Source organism: Pezoporus wallicus, unplaced genomic scaffold (genome assembly GCF_028554395.1).
Source record: "Pezoporus wallicus isolate ANWC-B61680 ecotype Strahan unplaced genomic scaffold, APGP_CSIRO_Pwel_v1 contig_5524, whole genome shotgun sequence".
Taxonomy (NCBI): domain Eukaryota; kingdom Metazoa; phylum Chordata; class Aves; order Psittaciformes; family Psittacidae; genus Pezoporus; species Pezoporus wallicus.
In genome coordinates this window covers 1,310,538-1,324,112 of record NW_026636622.1, presented here as the reverse complement: position 1 = coordinate 1,324,112, position 13,575 = coordinate 1,310,538, and the positions used below count along the sequence as shown (strand labels likewise).

General features: G+C 40.4%; 1 protein-coding gene across 1 annotated transcript in view; it reads left to right on the top strand.

The window, feature by feature from the left end:
* The window catches only part of WDFY4 (WDFY family member 4), a 142,686-nt gene that overhangs the window by 111,428 nt on the left and 17,683 nt on the right, over positions 1 to 13,575 (top strand). The window contains exons 48-53 of the mRNA XM_057401045.1: positions 1,789 to 1,831; positions 2,637 to 2,756; positions 3,309 to 3,426; positions 4,136 to 4,245; positions 9,703 to 9,856; positions 11,284 to 11,375. Of these exons, the coding sequence (XP_057257028.1) occupies positions 1,789 to 1,831; positions 2,637 to 2,756; positions 3,309 to 3,426; positions 4,136 to 4,245; positions 9,703 to 9,856; positions 11,284 to 11,375 (637 nt within the window). The remainder of the gene's footprint in view (positions 1 to 1,788; positions 1,832 to 2,636; positions 2,757 to 3,308; positions 3,427 to 4,135; positions 4,246 to 9,702; positions 9,857 to 11,283; positions 11,376 to 13,575) is intronic.

The following is a 13,575-nucleotide window of genomic DNA, read 5'->3' as shown; positions in this document are numbered from 1 at the left end:
TTATTCCCTGCTTCCTAACTCAGCCATAAATCCAAAATAAACCTGGGTGGTTCTAGTTAGCCAGTCTGCCCTTGTGGAAAGGGAGAAACTAACTTGATGACAAACTTAACTTTGGTGACGAACACCCTAATCCAAAACACTTCAAGCAATGTCAGGAATCCTGATCCTGTTCTATCCCTTTGAGATACACTCTTTTGAGTTCCAAATATCTGTTGGAGATCTTGGAAAAGAAAGTGGGGCAAAGCTCTGCGAAACCTATGAAACCATATGCTGAACAGGAGAACTAAAAAAGTTTAAGAGTTGTAGACCATGTGCTAGAATTGGTCCTGAGTTTCATGTTTGTTCATGGAATAGGTTATTACTTAGGCTATGTAAAATACTTCCCTCACATACACGCTTTTCTCTGAAGAGAGTGCCTAAGCACGGGATAAAATACAGTGTTGAGTAAATGCTAGGGTTTTTCTTTCATGTACACTATTATCTGGTCCAGGACTGAATAAGCAGTAAAATGAGTCATAAACATGAGAGGTTGTTTGCAAGAATTTACTACTGCAAATTCTATAAAACTGTAATGATCATAGACCATGCTGGTGTTTTATTTAGATCTTTGAGGCTGCTTTAAGCCTACCTTTTCTGTGGGTTTCTAGTGTGATCTGATACAGAGCACAAGAGTGCAAAGTAACAGCTAGTTATTCCTGTAGCAGTTTTGTAATCTATGGCTGAATTGATTGAATTGAATTGAACTTAAGGAAGTTGGTAGTCCTGCCTCTGGCTGCCACCTTAGAACCTCCTACCACCAGTTATATCGTATCACATCAGTAACCCTGTTTACTTTGGCAGATCAGAAGTTTCTTCAATCCATTTGCTGGTTTTGGTTGGGATAGAATTAATTTTCTTCATAGTAGCTGATGTGGAGCTACGGTTTAGATTTGTGCTGAAAACTGTTAATAACCCAGGGGTGTTTTATTACTTAGCAGTGCTTACACACAGTCAAGGCCTTATTTGTTTCAAAGTGATTTGTGCAAAAAGAACATAATTGATATGGAGACTGAGACACTTCTGTCTTCAAGCCAATATTTTCAGAACGCTTCAGAAAAGCATGAGCCTTTGAGAATCAGGCTTCAGAATAGAAACAGACAGCCTTAATGGTACCTGTCACTAGCACTCTAGATCTACAATGAGATGAGACTGGGAAAAGACTGATTAAGAGTGTGGCTTAGCTCAGAACAGCTGAGGAGGTTGCTGTTCCCATCTGTCCATCTGCCCCTGCTGCAGAGGCATCTTCTCTGCCTGTGAGTCAGCTTCTGAATTCTTTTTACCACATGGCATCACCACCACAGTTCACAGTGGTATCTTAGGGCAAAAAGAATCCATCCTTAGCATCACCACCCTACTTCCTTCTTTTTCCTTTACTAAATATCATACTTTAGGTGGCACTTCATTCAGGAGAAGACTGGCAAGTAGGAGAGTCATCATGTCATAGGGAAAGTGACTGACAGTGATAAATTCATCAGCTATCTGAAGCTAGACCATCTTTGTTCATCGGGCAGAGCCTTCCTTCCTAAGGAAAGCAGTAACAAAATTTGATTGTGCAGCACTAACCTAACTGATGACCTTCTGGTTTTGGAATTATTTGGTTGCTGATAAAACCTCAGTATTCTCCTAGTCTTGGTGTTCCCTTATTTCTGTGGGATGAGAGCAGGGGGAACAGGGAGCACAGATGTTAGTGTTGACTTTCTCTTACTGTTCTGAAGCAGGCTGTTTCAATTGAATGCTTGTTCCATACAGGAAGCACTCAGGAGGGGAAAAGACAATGCTCCAGAAGTGGCAGGTAAGCTAAATCTTGGCTGCACATGGTCAGGCGGAGAATTTCAGTACCTGTCTGTATGCCTGCACACAGATAGGTGTGTGTGTGTATGCATGTACTTCAAGGCCTAAGCTTTTGTTTCACTGCTGGAGGTGAGGTTATTGGCAAGAGGAGCAGAGTATTTACATCTGGTTATTGCAGAGGTTTTGCTCCTCCTGCTGTGAAACATATGGTGCTACTGTCTGGCAGATTAAGTGTGATATCATGCACATTTTTAAACTGAGACCAAAGACAGCCACCTAGTTGAATGACTTCACAGATCATCTGTACATCTAAATCAATGCACCTCTTTTTTTCCCAGATGTTTTACTGAGCTGAGAGATGCATTTGCTTTCCTGTACCCCTGATCTTGGTAACTCAAGAAACACTGAAGAAATCTATACCTTCTTGTTTATATGTAGCACTTAGTGCAGCCTTTTCTGTATAGGCAGTTGTCCAGGATTTTCCAATATGCAGACTACCTGCATTTGGCTCACTTTTAAATTGGGGAAAAGTGCTCTGTTATGCAAATGCAGCATAAAAGCACTGTGTGATTATAGACAAATGCAGATGGCCTATTTGAGGAAGAGCCAGAATAAGGACAGATTCAATTGAGTAGATTGTTGTATAAGAGATATTGTGCCAATCTGAATGGCAATGGATGATTAATTGCACTATTTATAATTCTTGTCCTGGTGGACCTGGGACCCACAGGGCTCCTAGAGTACCTTTGAGGCATGGTGCTCAGGAGTGGAGTTAGATATTAATAATTGTTTCTTTTCTTTGTCAGAAAAGGGAGATCAGCAACTTCGATTACCTCATGTACCTGAACACATTGGCTGGCCGCAGCTATAATGATTACATGCAGTATCCTGTGTTTCCATGGGTCCTCGCTGACTATCACTCCGAGGTCAGTGCTTGCTGCAGCTTTCTGTGCTTTCTGTGGCAGCAGCCATATGAAGGTTTGTTGAATGATGCCACTGAAGCAGAGGGGCCTAGACCAAGGGTTCTAAATTTGAGATAGTTAATCTGAAATGTGTTGATTCTGCATAGAATAGCCTTATCTTCAAATCAGCATGCTGAGGAATCATGTTCTGCCTCAGAAAGGTGTATGAACATCTGTTAAAGACATATCTAGTTAAGGAAAGGCTGCATTGGCTCAGCACACAGCCTGAGATGGGTTTCTGTGACCCCTGACAAGGCGGTTTGGAGAAAAATGCCTTGACAGCAATTTGCAACCTGCCAGATCATTTGTGAACCTCTTTGTGCATCTTTCAGTGGCACATGCTGCCACTCTTTCCAAGTGCTATCCCAGTTCTGGAGATGAGTTTTAGTAATGAATCTGTGACCTCCTTGTACAGGTGAAACTTCCAACGCAGCTGTGCTGTTGTCCAGTGTCATTGAGCTGAACATGATGTCTAAGACTCTAAAAATCTACATCTTTGCTGGTTTTGCTTTTCAGACGCTAAACCTCACTAATCCTCATACGTTTCGGGACCTGTCGAAGCCCATGGGAGCACAGACTGTGGAGAGGAAACGCAAGTTCATCCAGCGCTACAATGAGGTGGAGAAGAGTGAGGGTGAGTGGTTTAGGACATTAACAGACAGCAGAGGCTTGAGGCCCTGAAGCCTTTAGGGATGCTCATGAATCCCTTGGAAAATGTCACCCAAAAACTTTCCAGAACTGTGGCTAAGGGAAGCACCATGTCGAGGTGATCCACTCACTTCTGGATACAAACTGGTTGAGGATTCGAATAGAAATTACTCCTGCAACTACTGCCTTATGTGCCTTTTACTGCTGCATTCTGTCCACTTCCCTTGGGCAGGAAGAGAGGCTACAGCAAAAAGCAATATTCCTTGGAAAAGAATGTGCTGTTAGCCAAGCTGAACACATTAGTCTCATTTGTTAGCTAAGCTACATACTTAAGCTACATACTGCTGCATGCAGCTTAGCTAACAGCTACTTTAAGAAAAGGAAACAGGATGCTGAGGCTGTTAAACTGTGGAGATCAAGACTTTTTCTGGCACTAATGGGGAAAGGGATGGTCTAGAAAGTGAAAGGCCTTATTTTTCAGAAACTGTAATGTGGTAGGCAAAAAAAGAACATACAGAGATGGTAGCAACTGTCCCTGTTAAATGCAAATATGCAAAGTGTGCTTTTGCTTACAGATTCTTGAAACATATCTGCTTTACAGACCTGCTGCCTATTTAGTTGTGCTATGGTAACTGGATGCTATGGACTTGAATTGGTGATATTTTGCAGTGGAATGATTTCTGTCCAATTTCCAGGAGACCTGTCAGCGCAGTGCCATTACTGCACTCACTACTCATCAGCAATTATAGTGGCATCTTACCTGGTCCGAATTGAGCCATTTACCCAGACCTTCTGTTCTCTGCAGGTAAGGGGGCAAGAGAGCTTCAATACTACACCTCAGTATGAACCATGTAACAGATTATAGTGGTTGTGTAGTGTAGGGGGACTAATTCTTTTGACATTTTCTGTGGACTCTGGGCTCAGCAAGGGCTCTCTGCTATGTCTGTTGAATTCAGTGAAAATATCTTCATGGGAGCATGACTGATGCCTGATGATCTTGTTTTCTTTAAAGGGAGAAGGTTTATTTACTTTTGGTCCTGTGATGCCTTTTGCGAGAGCTCAGGCATATAATCACTTAGATAATGTTTTACTATCTGTCTAAACAGAAGCTTCTGACTTTGGGGCACATGAGGCTTTCATGGTAGGTATTCTAAAATCAAGTGTCCATACATTAATGCAGCTATGGGCAAGAACTTGGGGTTGGCTGTTGTGGCATAGAGCGCATCTCTGGGCCATTTGAGGATGCACAAGTTCTAGTGGGTGGGGAATGATAGGGATCATGGGATCAGCTCCCTGACAGATGGAGAAGTGGAGTGAGGCTACATCCACTGCTCCAGAAGGAATATTTTATTTTAGCTTGTTTTGAACTTGGCACTGTTTGACAGTGCCAAAATCATTCACCATGAAATTTAATTTCCTAGAAAATGAACTTTGACCCTGCCTTTCCCAGCTGGTCAGCATAGAGGAGCACCAAATTTCCTGTTTGCTCCCTTCAGCTCCATCAGTTGATGATGCACAAGCACAGACGGGGGCTTTAGCAGACAGTTGTTCCCTTTATTCTGTAGTATATGTTGTGTTATAGCATGGTCTGCCAGGAGGACAGATCCTTAAAAGTGTATTTTTTAAGGAGTGTCTTGCTGAAATGTACCTATCCTTATGGAGCAATGTGAGACAACATGACCAGAACATTCCACACTCAGAGACTTCTGTATGTACGATAAAGGCTGGCCATGCCTCCTGCAGCTTTCCAAGTGCTTTGCTGTTGTGCTGGTCTTTATTTTTTTCTTTTAATGAACTAATACAAATAAAGCGCTGTGCTAATTAAGTAATAAGCCCTATGATATTGGCTGTTACCAGCAGTAGCTGATGGGTTAGTGAACCACCTGAGGCAATAGTTACCATCGCACTCTGTGAGCCATATGTTAGCTGCAGTCATGAATGACTGCAGAGCAGTTGTTTCTTGTAAACAACAAAGTGCTGTATCTCACTGGCACACTTTTCATGCATAACAAGTTCCCAGTCTGTGTAGCTGCTTTACAGCTGTGATTATGTGTGATTAGCAGGTAACCAGTGTTTTTTGTGGGAATAGTTGTCTTCAAAGGCTGCTGAGAACTGAAGCACTCAATTTTGTCTGGATATGGATCCACTGAAACTGTTGAACTTTTTCCATTCTCATTCCTTTGCTCTTATGTTGTTGCATGTTCAGCTGAGCTCATTCCTGTCATTTCCCCCAGGTGAGTGGTCCTGTAGGGGCATAGGAATTGCTGACTGTGAGACCTAATTGTATTATCAAGGCAAGAGCAGGTTGGAAAAGGAGTACTCCCAAACTTAAGACCTTAAAAGGGTGTTGAGCTGGGAGCTGTGAAGGCTTCTAAGCATATTAAAAAGTGGCAAAGACATGCTTATAACTGCAAACTGCCAGTGTGAATGCACAAGTAGTGCGACAACTTGGGTGCAAACCATGTGAGAAATTGGGGTTGGGGTAACGTTGTTTCGCAAGATTTCCACATGACCACAGAAGAAGGCAGTGGTGAAGCTTTGCTTCTAGTAAGGGAGCTAGCTGTACAGGAGTTTACAAAACCTTATCTCATGTTTCATATAAGTGTATTGAGATCTGACTCTGGAGAAAAGTGTGTATGTGCTTTGCATTATTGTACTGGAATGGGTGAAAAACTGGCTTGTCGGACAGCTGTTGAAGGTTACCTTACACTTCACCTTAGTCAAGTGCCCCCTGCAATCCTTTCAGGAATTGGTCTCAGTATGACAAAAAGCAGCAAAGATTTCTGTGTTTAGTGTCTCTGTTGGAAAGGGAAAGGCATTCTAGAACTCCATGGCCTCAATAATTAGTGAGACTTGCTTCTGATTCAACTTGGCTTTTTTTTTTTGGCCCTTATATTCTTATCCCACTGGTGTTGCATTTCAGCTTGCAGGCTGATCTTTCCTGGCATTTGCCTCTCATAGCTACTTACAGAGAATAGGGTTCTTGTTATTGTGTTCTGACTCTTGAGCAGTCATTTAAGCACTGCCTGAAAGTAATTGCTTCTTAGCATCTCTGGGCATGTGGTAAGACTTTGCACCTTCACAGTTATCTCTTAGAAACACTTTGAGGTCTTTGGGTTTAAAGCACCACCAAGTATCAGTGATGCTTAGGGTCATAAGCATGAGAAGTTCTAACTTCTCTCTAGAGATCACTTTGACTAGCTGCTTTGTGTATACCCCACTGAACTCTAGTTTTAAAAAGCATATTTTGATAGTATTTCTGATGACAGTGTTAGGCCTCTACTGAAAAGAAAGAAAACAGAGACTTGCTATGTTTCAGAAAAGCCATGAGAGTTTGTGTCGACTTGCAATCTAAAGGCATAAAGCAATTCTTGATACTCCTTTTTCCCTTTCAGTGCAGTTTTTGCATTCAGAGAGAGAGAAAACTCATTAATTCTGATATAAATATATGCAAATAAATTTATTAATATAGGAAATGGGAAAATCAGTTATTGCTTCCTTTATAAATAATACAGGCTTAAGTTTTAAAGATATTACTTTTCCCTAAAATGAATTAGACAGCCAGGGAAAAAATCACATTTTTTCATGGTGGTAATATCTTTAACCAGATTTGTCGCGCTAACAGCATTTCCTATGTATATATTATTTTTATTTAATACAGGTAATCTTTTTATTACAAATCATATTGTTTCTCAGGAGATTACGATCAGCTCTCATAAAAGCTGCAAAAAAAGATGAAAAAGCATCAATCACCATCAGACACAGCGTGCTGTGTGCAGATTAAATATACAAAGCCCTTTAATATGCTTCAATGAGATACTTGTTAGCTGTTGATTTATTTATAGTCCTTCTTCTACTCTGTTTTAATTTCAATTTGAATTTGACTCCAAGGGTCCCTGCCTAATAACGATCAAGAACAAGATGACCTTGTGCATCAGATTAACTCCAGCTAGGCTTACTCACATGATTAGCCACTTTCTTACTCAATCCCTTGAGTGGGTGTGGGAAGGCTTCACAGTTGTCAGTGGTATAAGGAAGAAGGTCAAGGGGATACAGCAGAACTATCATTTAGAAATGAGGCTGGATCAAAAGCTGGGTCAGAATTCACCTCAGGGGAAACAGGGACGGGTCTTTCCATCTGGAATATATGTTGACTTTTGCTGAGAGTCTATCTCAAAAGACAAGCAAAGACATGTGGCTTCAGAACTTACGGTTTATTGCCTCCTGTGTTTTGACAGATTATCCATGAGGGTAGTTTTTTCCTAACAAAAGATACTGCAAAAGTTATTTCTTGACTTGCAGTTTGCAGACTTAGCAGAGTTTGTGGATCCAAAGGAGTTGCATCATAAGTGTGCAGGTACTCAAGCAGTCAAAAGGGCAGTACTTACCATCAGGAGCCAATCTGGCAATTGCTGTACAGGGTTCATCTGGTCCATGGGAGTGGGATCCCATGCATACAGCATGAGGATCCTTAGATGTTATTTTTCTATTTCATACACTGCAAATCAAAGCTTCAGCTGACTGTTGTGCAGGACAGCATCCTCCTCATTCGGCACATGCAACAGTCTACAAGCAGAGAGAAAACTAACCAAAAGCAAACAAATTTTCCTAGGAAGTCCGACACAGACAGAGCCTGACTGCATCTCACATTCATAAACAGATTTACTCTTGCAACAACTCTGGGTTTTAGTGTCTTCATTTTGCAATCTCAGTGGCTTATTCCTTTTTCCCAGTGAAGCAGCTTTGAGGATTGAATGGTTGAGGACAAAGTCATTCATATATTTTCACTGCACTGCAGAACTATTTAAAGTTACTTTTCTATCTCTGTCAATCTCTCTTGAGCTCTGACAGTGAGACGTAGTGTTATGTCTAATGATGTATAATTCAAATTAATTAATCCCAATAAGAAGTACCTATATTAGTGTGGGAGCATGCAGGAGCTGGGCAACTATATTGCTGGCAGAACCTGAACTAGGTATTAAGAAACAATTTGGTTCTGTCACGTAAACTGTTAAAAAGTCAGCTATTTCCTGAAACAGCTTGTTCTTTCTGACAAACTTATTCAGATCATAGAATCATAGAATAGTTAGGGTTGGAAAGGACCTTAAGATCATCAAGTTCCAACCCCCCTGCCATGGGCAGGGACACCTCACACTAAACCATCTCACCCAAGGCCTTGTCCAACCTGGCCTTGAACACTGCCAGGGATGGAGCATTCACAACTTCCCTGGGCAACCCATTCCAGTGCCTCACCACCCTAACAGGAAAGAATTTCCTCCATATATCCAATCTAAACTTCCCCTGTTTAAGTTTTAACCCGTAAGATGATCTCTAAAAAAAAACCTGATTTGGTTGTTTTCATTATGGTAGAAATTTTATGTTAAAATAAATCCTTTCATGCTTAATGTAGGAATCCTTACGGAAAAGTAAACCTGGATTTTCACAAATGCCTACAGTATCTGCAATCCCATTAGAAAATCATGTATAGTTCCAATGTAAGGCATATAGGCTTAGTTCACGGAGTTAGTTATTTATTTTCTTTCTTCTCGAGGCCTTGCTTCAGAATGATGTCCTCTGCTACTAAGGCTGGTTTTGCCTAGCATTTGACTCTCATTAAACTAAATGTGTTTAAATGCTCTCAGGATGTGAGGTAGTTTGTTTCTCCTTCCTAACACACGAATTCTGCTTGAGACCCAGATGTTCTTCCTTTCTTCCCCTCTTTATGCTGTCCCTCCACCCCATAAGGAATGAACAGTCCCTGCAGGCTCCTGCCCACTGTGCCTTTCCTCTTTGGCTGTATCTGATGAATGTTATTTCAGTGGTACCCCCGCCTCCTCAAAATTTTTTCATGTGTATAATTGTTCACAACTGTTTGGGTCATAACTGAAGTGAAAGCACTGAAGTTGTGTCTACTGGCTTGCAAATCACTTCAGGGAAAAAGGAATTAATTACCCTCAGAAGCTTTAGTGATGGGTATGCTGATATTCTCTGGTTGCCCGTGATTATTTCTGCTTGCCTTGTGTTACTGAAAGCTATGCTAAGACTCCAAGATTCATGGTATTCTCAACCCACATATCTACAAATTAGGTCTAAGACAGTCCCTAATAAAACATCGGTAAATAGAGTTGGGACAGATCTTGAGATACCACCTAATCAAATATGTGATAAGGTAATTATTGCAAAGTTCGTTAGGATTCTGCATCTGCTTTTTATTTAACAGATTATTCACACTGCAGTCTTTCTTTCTGTCTCCATTTCACAGGGCGGGAGTTTCGATGTTGCTGACAGGATGTTTCACAGTGTCAAGAGCACATGGGAATCAGCATCAAAGGACAACATGAGTGATGTCAGGGAACTCATCCCTGAATTCTTCTACTTGCCAGAATTCCTAACCAATGCAAATCACTTTGAACTTGGTAAGTTCTAGCAGGGACTTCAGTGCTCCCCTTCTGCTCCGCAGCATTCTGCCAGGGAAAATGATGCAGATCATCTGTTGAGAGTTGATCCCTTGACTGTGTGGACTGATGAAGCTCTCCAGCGACAAGAGATTAATTTTTATCAAAATAAGGCTACAAGAATACAAGCTTCTGATAGCTGAATGATATCAGAAGAGCCAAATTTCTAGCTCAGAAAGGATTGTATTTCCTCTTAGTTACTATACAACAGAGTTGCACATTTTGTCAGACAAAGGCAGATTTCTATATAAGCAATCTACTTGGCTGCTTTTGAAAATTTGGGCTGTTTCATTACATCTATATTGCCATGAACAATATATTAATTTGAATTTTAGAGGCAGATGAATTATTAAATGGTGTCAATGAAAGGTGAGGCTTTTTAAAATCTGATGGGAGATCACAAGGTGATTAAATTTGCTAAATGTCCTCACTGTCATCCTGAAAGGTTCTGTAGAAGTTGCATGAATTTGATATACTGTCCCTGACCTCAAGCAGCATCATAATCCCTTCTGGATGTGCACTGTCTCTAGACCTTTCTGCATCAGTGATGGAAGGTCAGAGAGAATCCAGAAAAAAATATAGTATTCAGAAATAGGTATGGCAGTCACAATTCACTTCACTTTACAGGAAATTCACAACTCAGTGAGACGTTCTAAGATAACAGCAGAATGGAAAAAAAAGGTGTTAGAAGATTGTTAGAAGATAAGAAAGCATTGAAGTAGTTTTATCCTGAGAGGAGTCCAAGAAACAGAGCCTGGCTGAAATCAAGTTCCAGAGACTGACCTGGGTGGAATTAAGGGACCTAAAAAACACATGAGAATCTTGACAGTAGAAGACAAATATAGAGGAAGATTTTACAACAGGCAAAGCCAAGAACCTAAGTCTGTTCATCGCTACACCATAAAGAAACTTGCAGTTACAGACCTGAGCCTCAACTTAGATTTTAATTCATCCAGTTGCGCAACCCTGTGCTCTGATTTAAGAACACATGCTTGCCTTCTGAAAGGAATCAGATTGCAAAAGTCTTGAGAACATAATCCCTCTGAGTGGTAGATTTAGTAGGAATATCTGGCAGTTAGACCCACAGGATTATGTATAAAACCAAAGTTGTGCCAACAGGTTTGTCTTGTCTGAGTTTGCAATCTGTGCTAAAATGGTTTGTGCTGAGAACATGCTTATTTTTACTGTATTAGTGACAGTTACTAGAACATTTTCTCAGTGCTTTATTACTGGATCAGAATTCCCAAGAGAAATTGTTTCTGCAGTATTCTGAGGCACTATATTTGATGTAGAACCTGAAACTTCATGTGAGAAAATCACCTTAATTTCCTTTGACTTCCGTGTTTTAGAAAAGCTACAATATAATTCTCCCTTTGTGATTCCTGCAGGTTGCATGCAGGATGGAACAGTGCTGGGAGATGTGCAGCTTCCTCCTTGGGCAGATGGGGACCCCCATAAATTCATTCTCCTACACAGACAGGTCAGTGAACATCAGGATTTGTGATAAAATGCTGAACTGGGCCCCAATAAAAATGAAATTCTGAAGGCCAAAGTCACAAATCAAAACATTAGCTGCAAACGCATCCTGCCTGTGTGGAGTTTGTGTGAGTTCTTAACTTTCCATGTCTGCTTGCCTAACAATTCACCCTGAAACAAAGCCAACTTTCCACAGCAGGTGAGGTTTGTATCTAGGTCTGGTACGGATCTATTTCAGCCTGTAAGTGGATGTGAACATAACGTAATGCATACAGGTAGCATTTGTATGCATACAGTTTCATGTTGTTGCTAACCAGCTCTGTTTTTATTTAAATTAGCTACTTCCATCTGAGTCATGCCAGGACTGCAATTATTTTTTTGTTTTGGAGGGAAAAGCTAATGTGACTTCCTGCCTTTAATGGAGTCAGCCTTGGCAATTCGAAAGCAAATAGCTTTAAGGTCTTGAGACTTACTGCAATTAGTGCTATCTATTAATAGCTAGCAAGTCTTAACTTCTGTATGATGTCACTTGCTATGTAGTAGTGAGCGCAAATGCAATTCTGTATGAAAGATGGTGCACTGAACACAGACTGCAGCAAGCTATCTTGGTGCAGGTCTCTTTGTTATTGCTAAAAAGAGGAGGGGCTGTACTACTGTGCCCCTGTATTACCTCATCAGATTTCCTCTGGCAAAAGGAGTCAATCTGTATTTGCGAGTGCATGCAGATTGTTGATGTGTACAAAAAGTATGATGATTGTATTTGTTAGCATTGTTGGAACTAAACAAATAGTCCACGATTTTCAAGGCATTGTATCGTCTTGCTTTGTCATGTACCTTCAGTTTCTGCCTCAGTGGGTTCTTCTCACCTCTCCTATGCTATGCAGGTCCTGCCCTTGGGGGTTCAGCTTTCACTCTCTACGATCTCTTTGTAGGTGATTGTATCCAAACTTGTGGATACAACTATCTTCTCTATTCTGGTATCTCCAAACAAGGCTTTCCTCAGCTGACCTCTCCAAATGCTGTTTTAAATTCTCTGACCTCTGACCTGAGTAAACATGGATATGATCTAAGCCTGTGCTTGCCACATTTTTGTGTAGTAGTCCTGCTTTCATTTCTTTTTCAGGACAGTTGAGTATATAGTGAGATATTTAATTTTTTGGCTTTATCAATTGAAAGGTTCCTGTTAGTCTCTACTGTGAATTCATGACCTGAACACTTCATATCTGTGTCAGAACAATAATGCTAAAAAATATTTAAAATAAGTTAAATTTCTGTCTTGCTACTTTACTTTTTTTTGAAACGGATAACTTGTCCATATATTTATTAAAAATGTTGTTTTCAATCATTTGAAAATGTGATTGAAAGTAGATATCTACCACTTTACCACTTTTTTCCCCAGAATCCTGCCTCTAATATATGAAAAATTGTGAATTAATGGTATTTCAAGTTATGTGGTGTGGAGAATAGCTGCTTACTATTATTAGCAGGTCTCAAGTATCTCCATGCCTAGTGGCTTGACTGTGGTGTGCTGCCACACAGTTTAGTAACCTAAGCCAAGCCAGCACATTGAATTTACAACATATTCAGTAACTAATTAGTCCCTTTGCGGAAGCTACATTAATCTTCTTGTCCTTTGTTTTAATTTCTATTTGTGTAGCAGTTACCTGTGTAACTCGGATCACAGCCCCATATTACTGGTCTGACAAGAACATAGTGGGAAGACCTGCTGGGGAAAAAAATGTTTGGAAGAGCTTTTCAGCAGAAAACTAGCCAAGTTGAAATGGGAGTGTGTTGGTAGTAACAAGAAAATTTCTCAATAAATCCTTTCAACTTTCTTTGTTATCAGAAAAAAATTAAAATGAAGTTTTCATTGCAATGTTTATATTAGCTTACAGGTTGAACTGAAATAGTATTTTATAATGTAGCTGTTATAACTAATACTGTATGGTATAGGTATATAGCCTCATTCTTAGTAAAATAAAAGGATGTATTTTTTCCAAATTTGGAACTGGGGAAGGGGAGCAAATTTTAATACATGGGAAAACTTGAGAGCTGGGATTTTTGTTCTGATTTGGAAAGAAAATATTATTCAGTCTCTCCCAGAACCTAATTCTCATTTTTACATGTGCCTGCAACCGCATGATGATACACTTACAATGAGGAAGGAGATCCTTGTGTAAGTGCTGTGTCCACTGCAGGCTTGC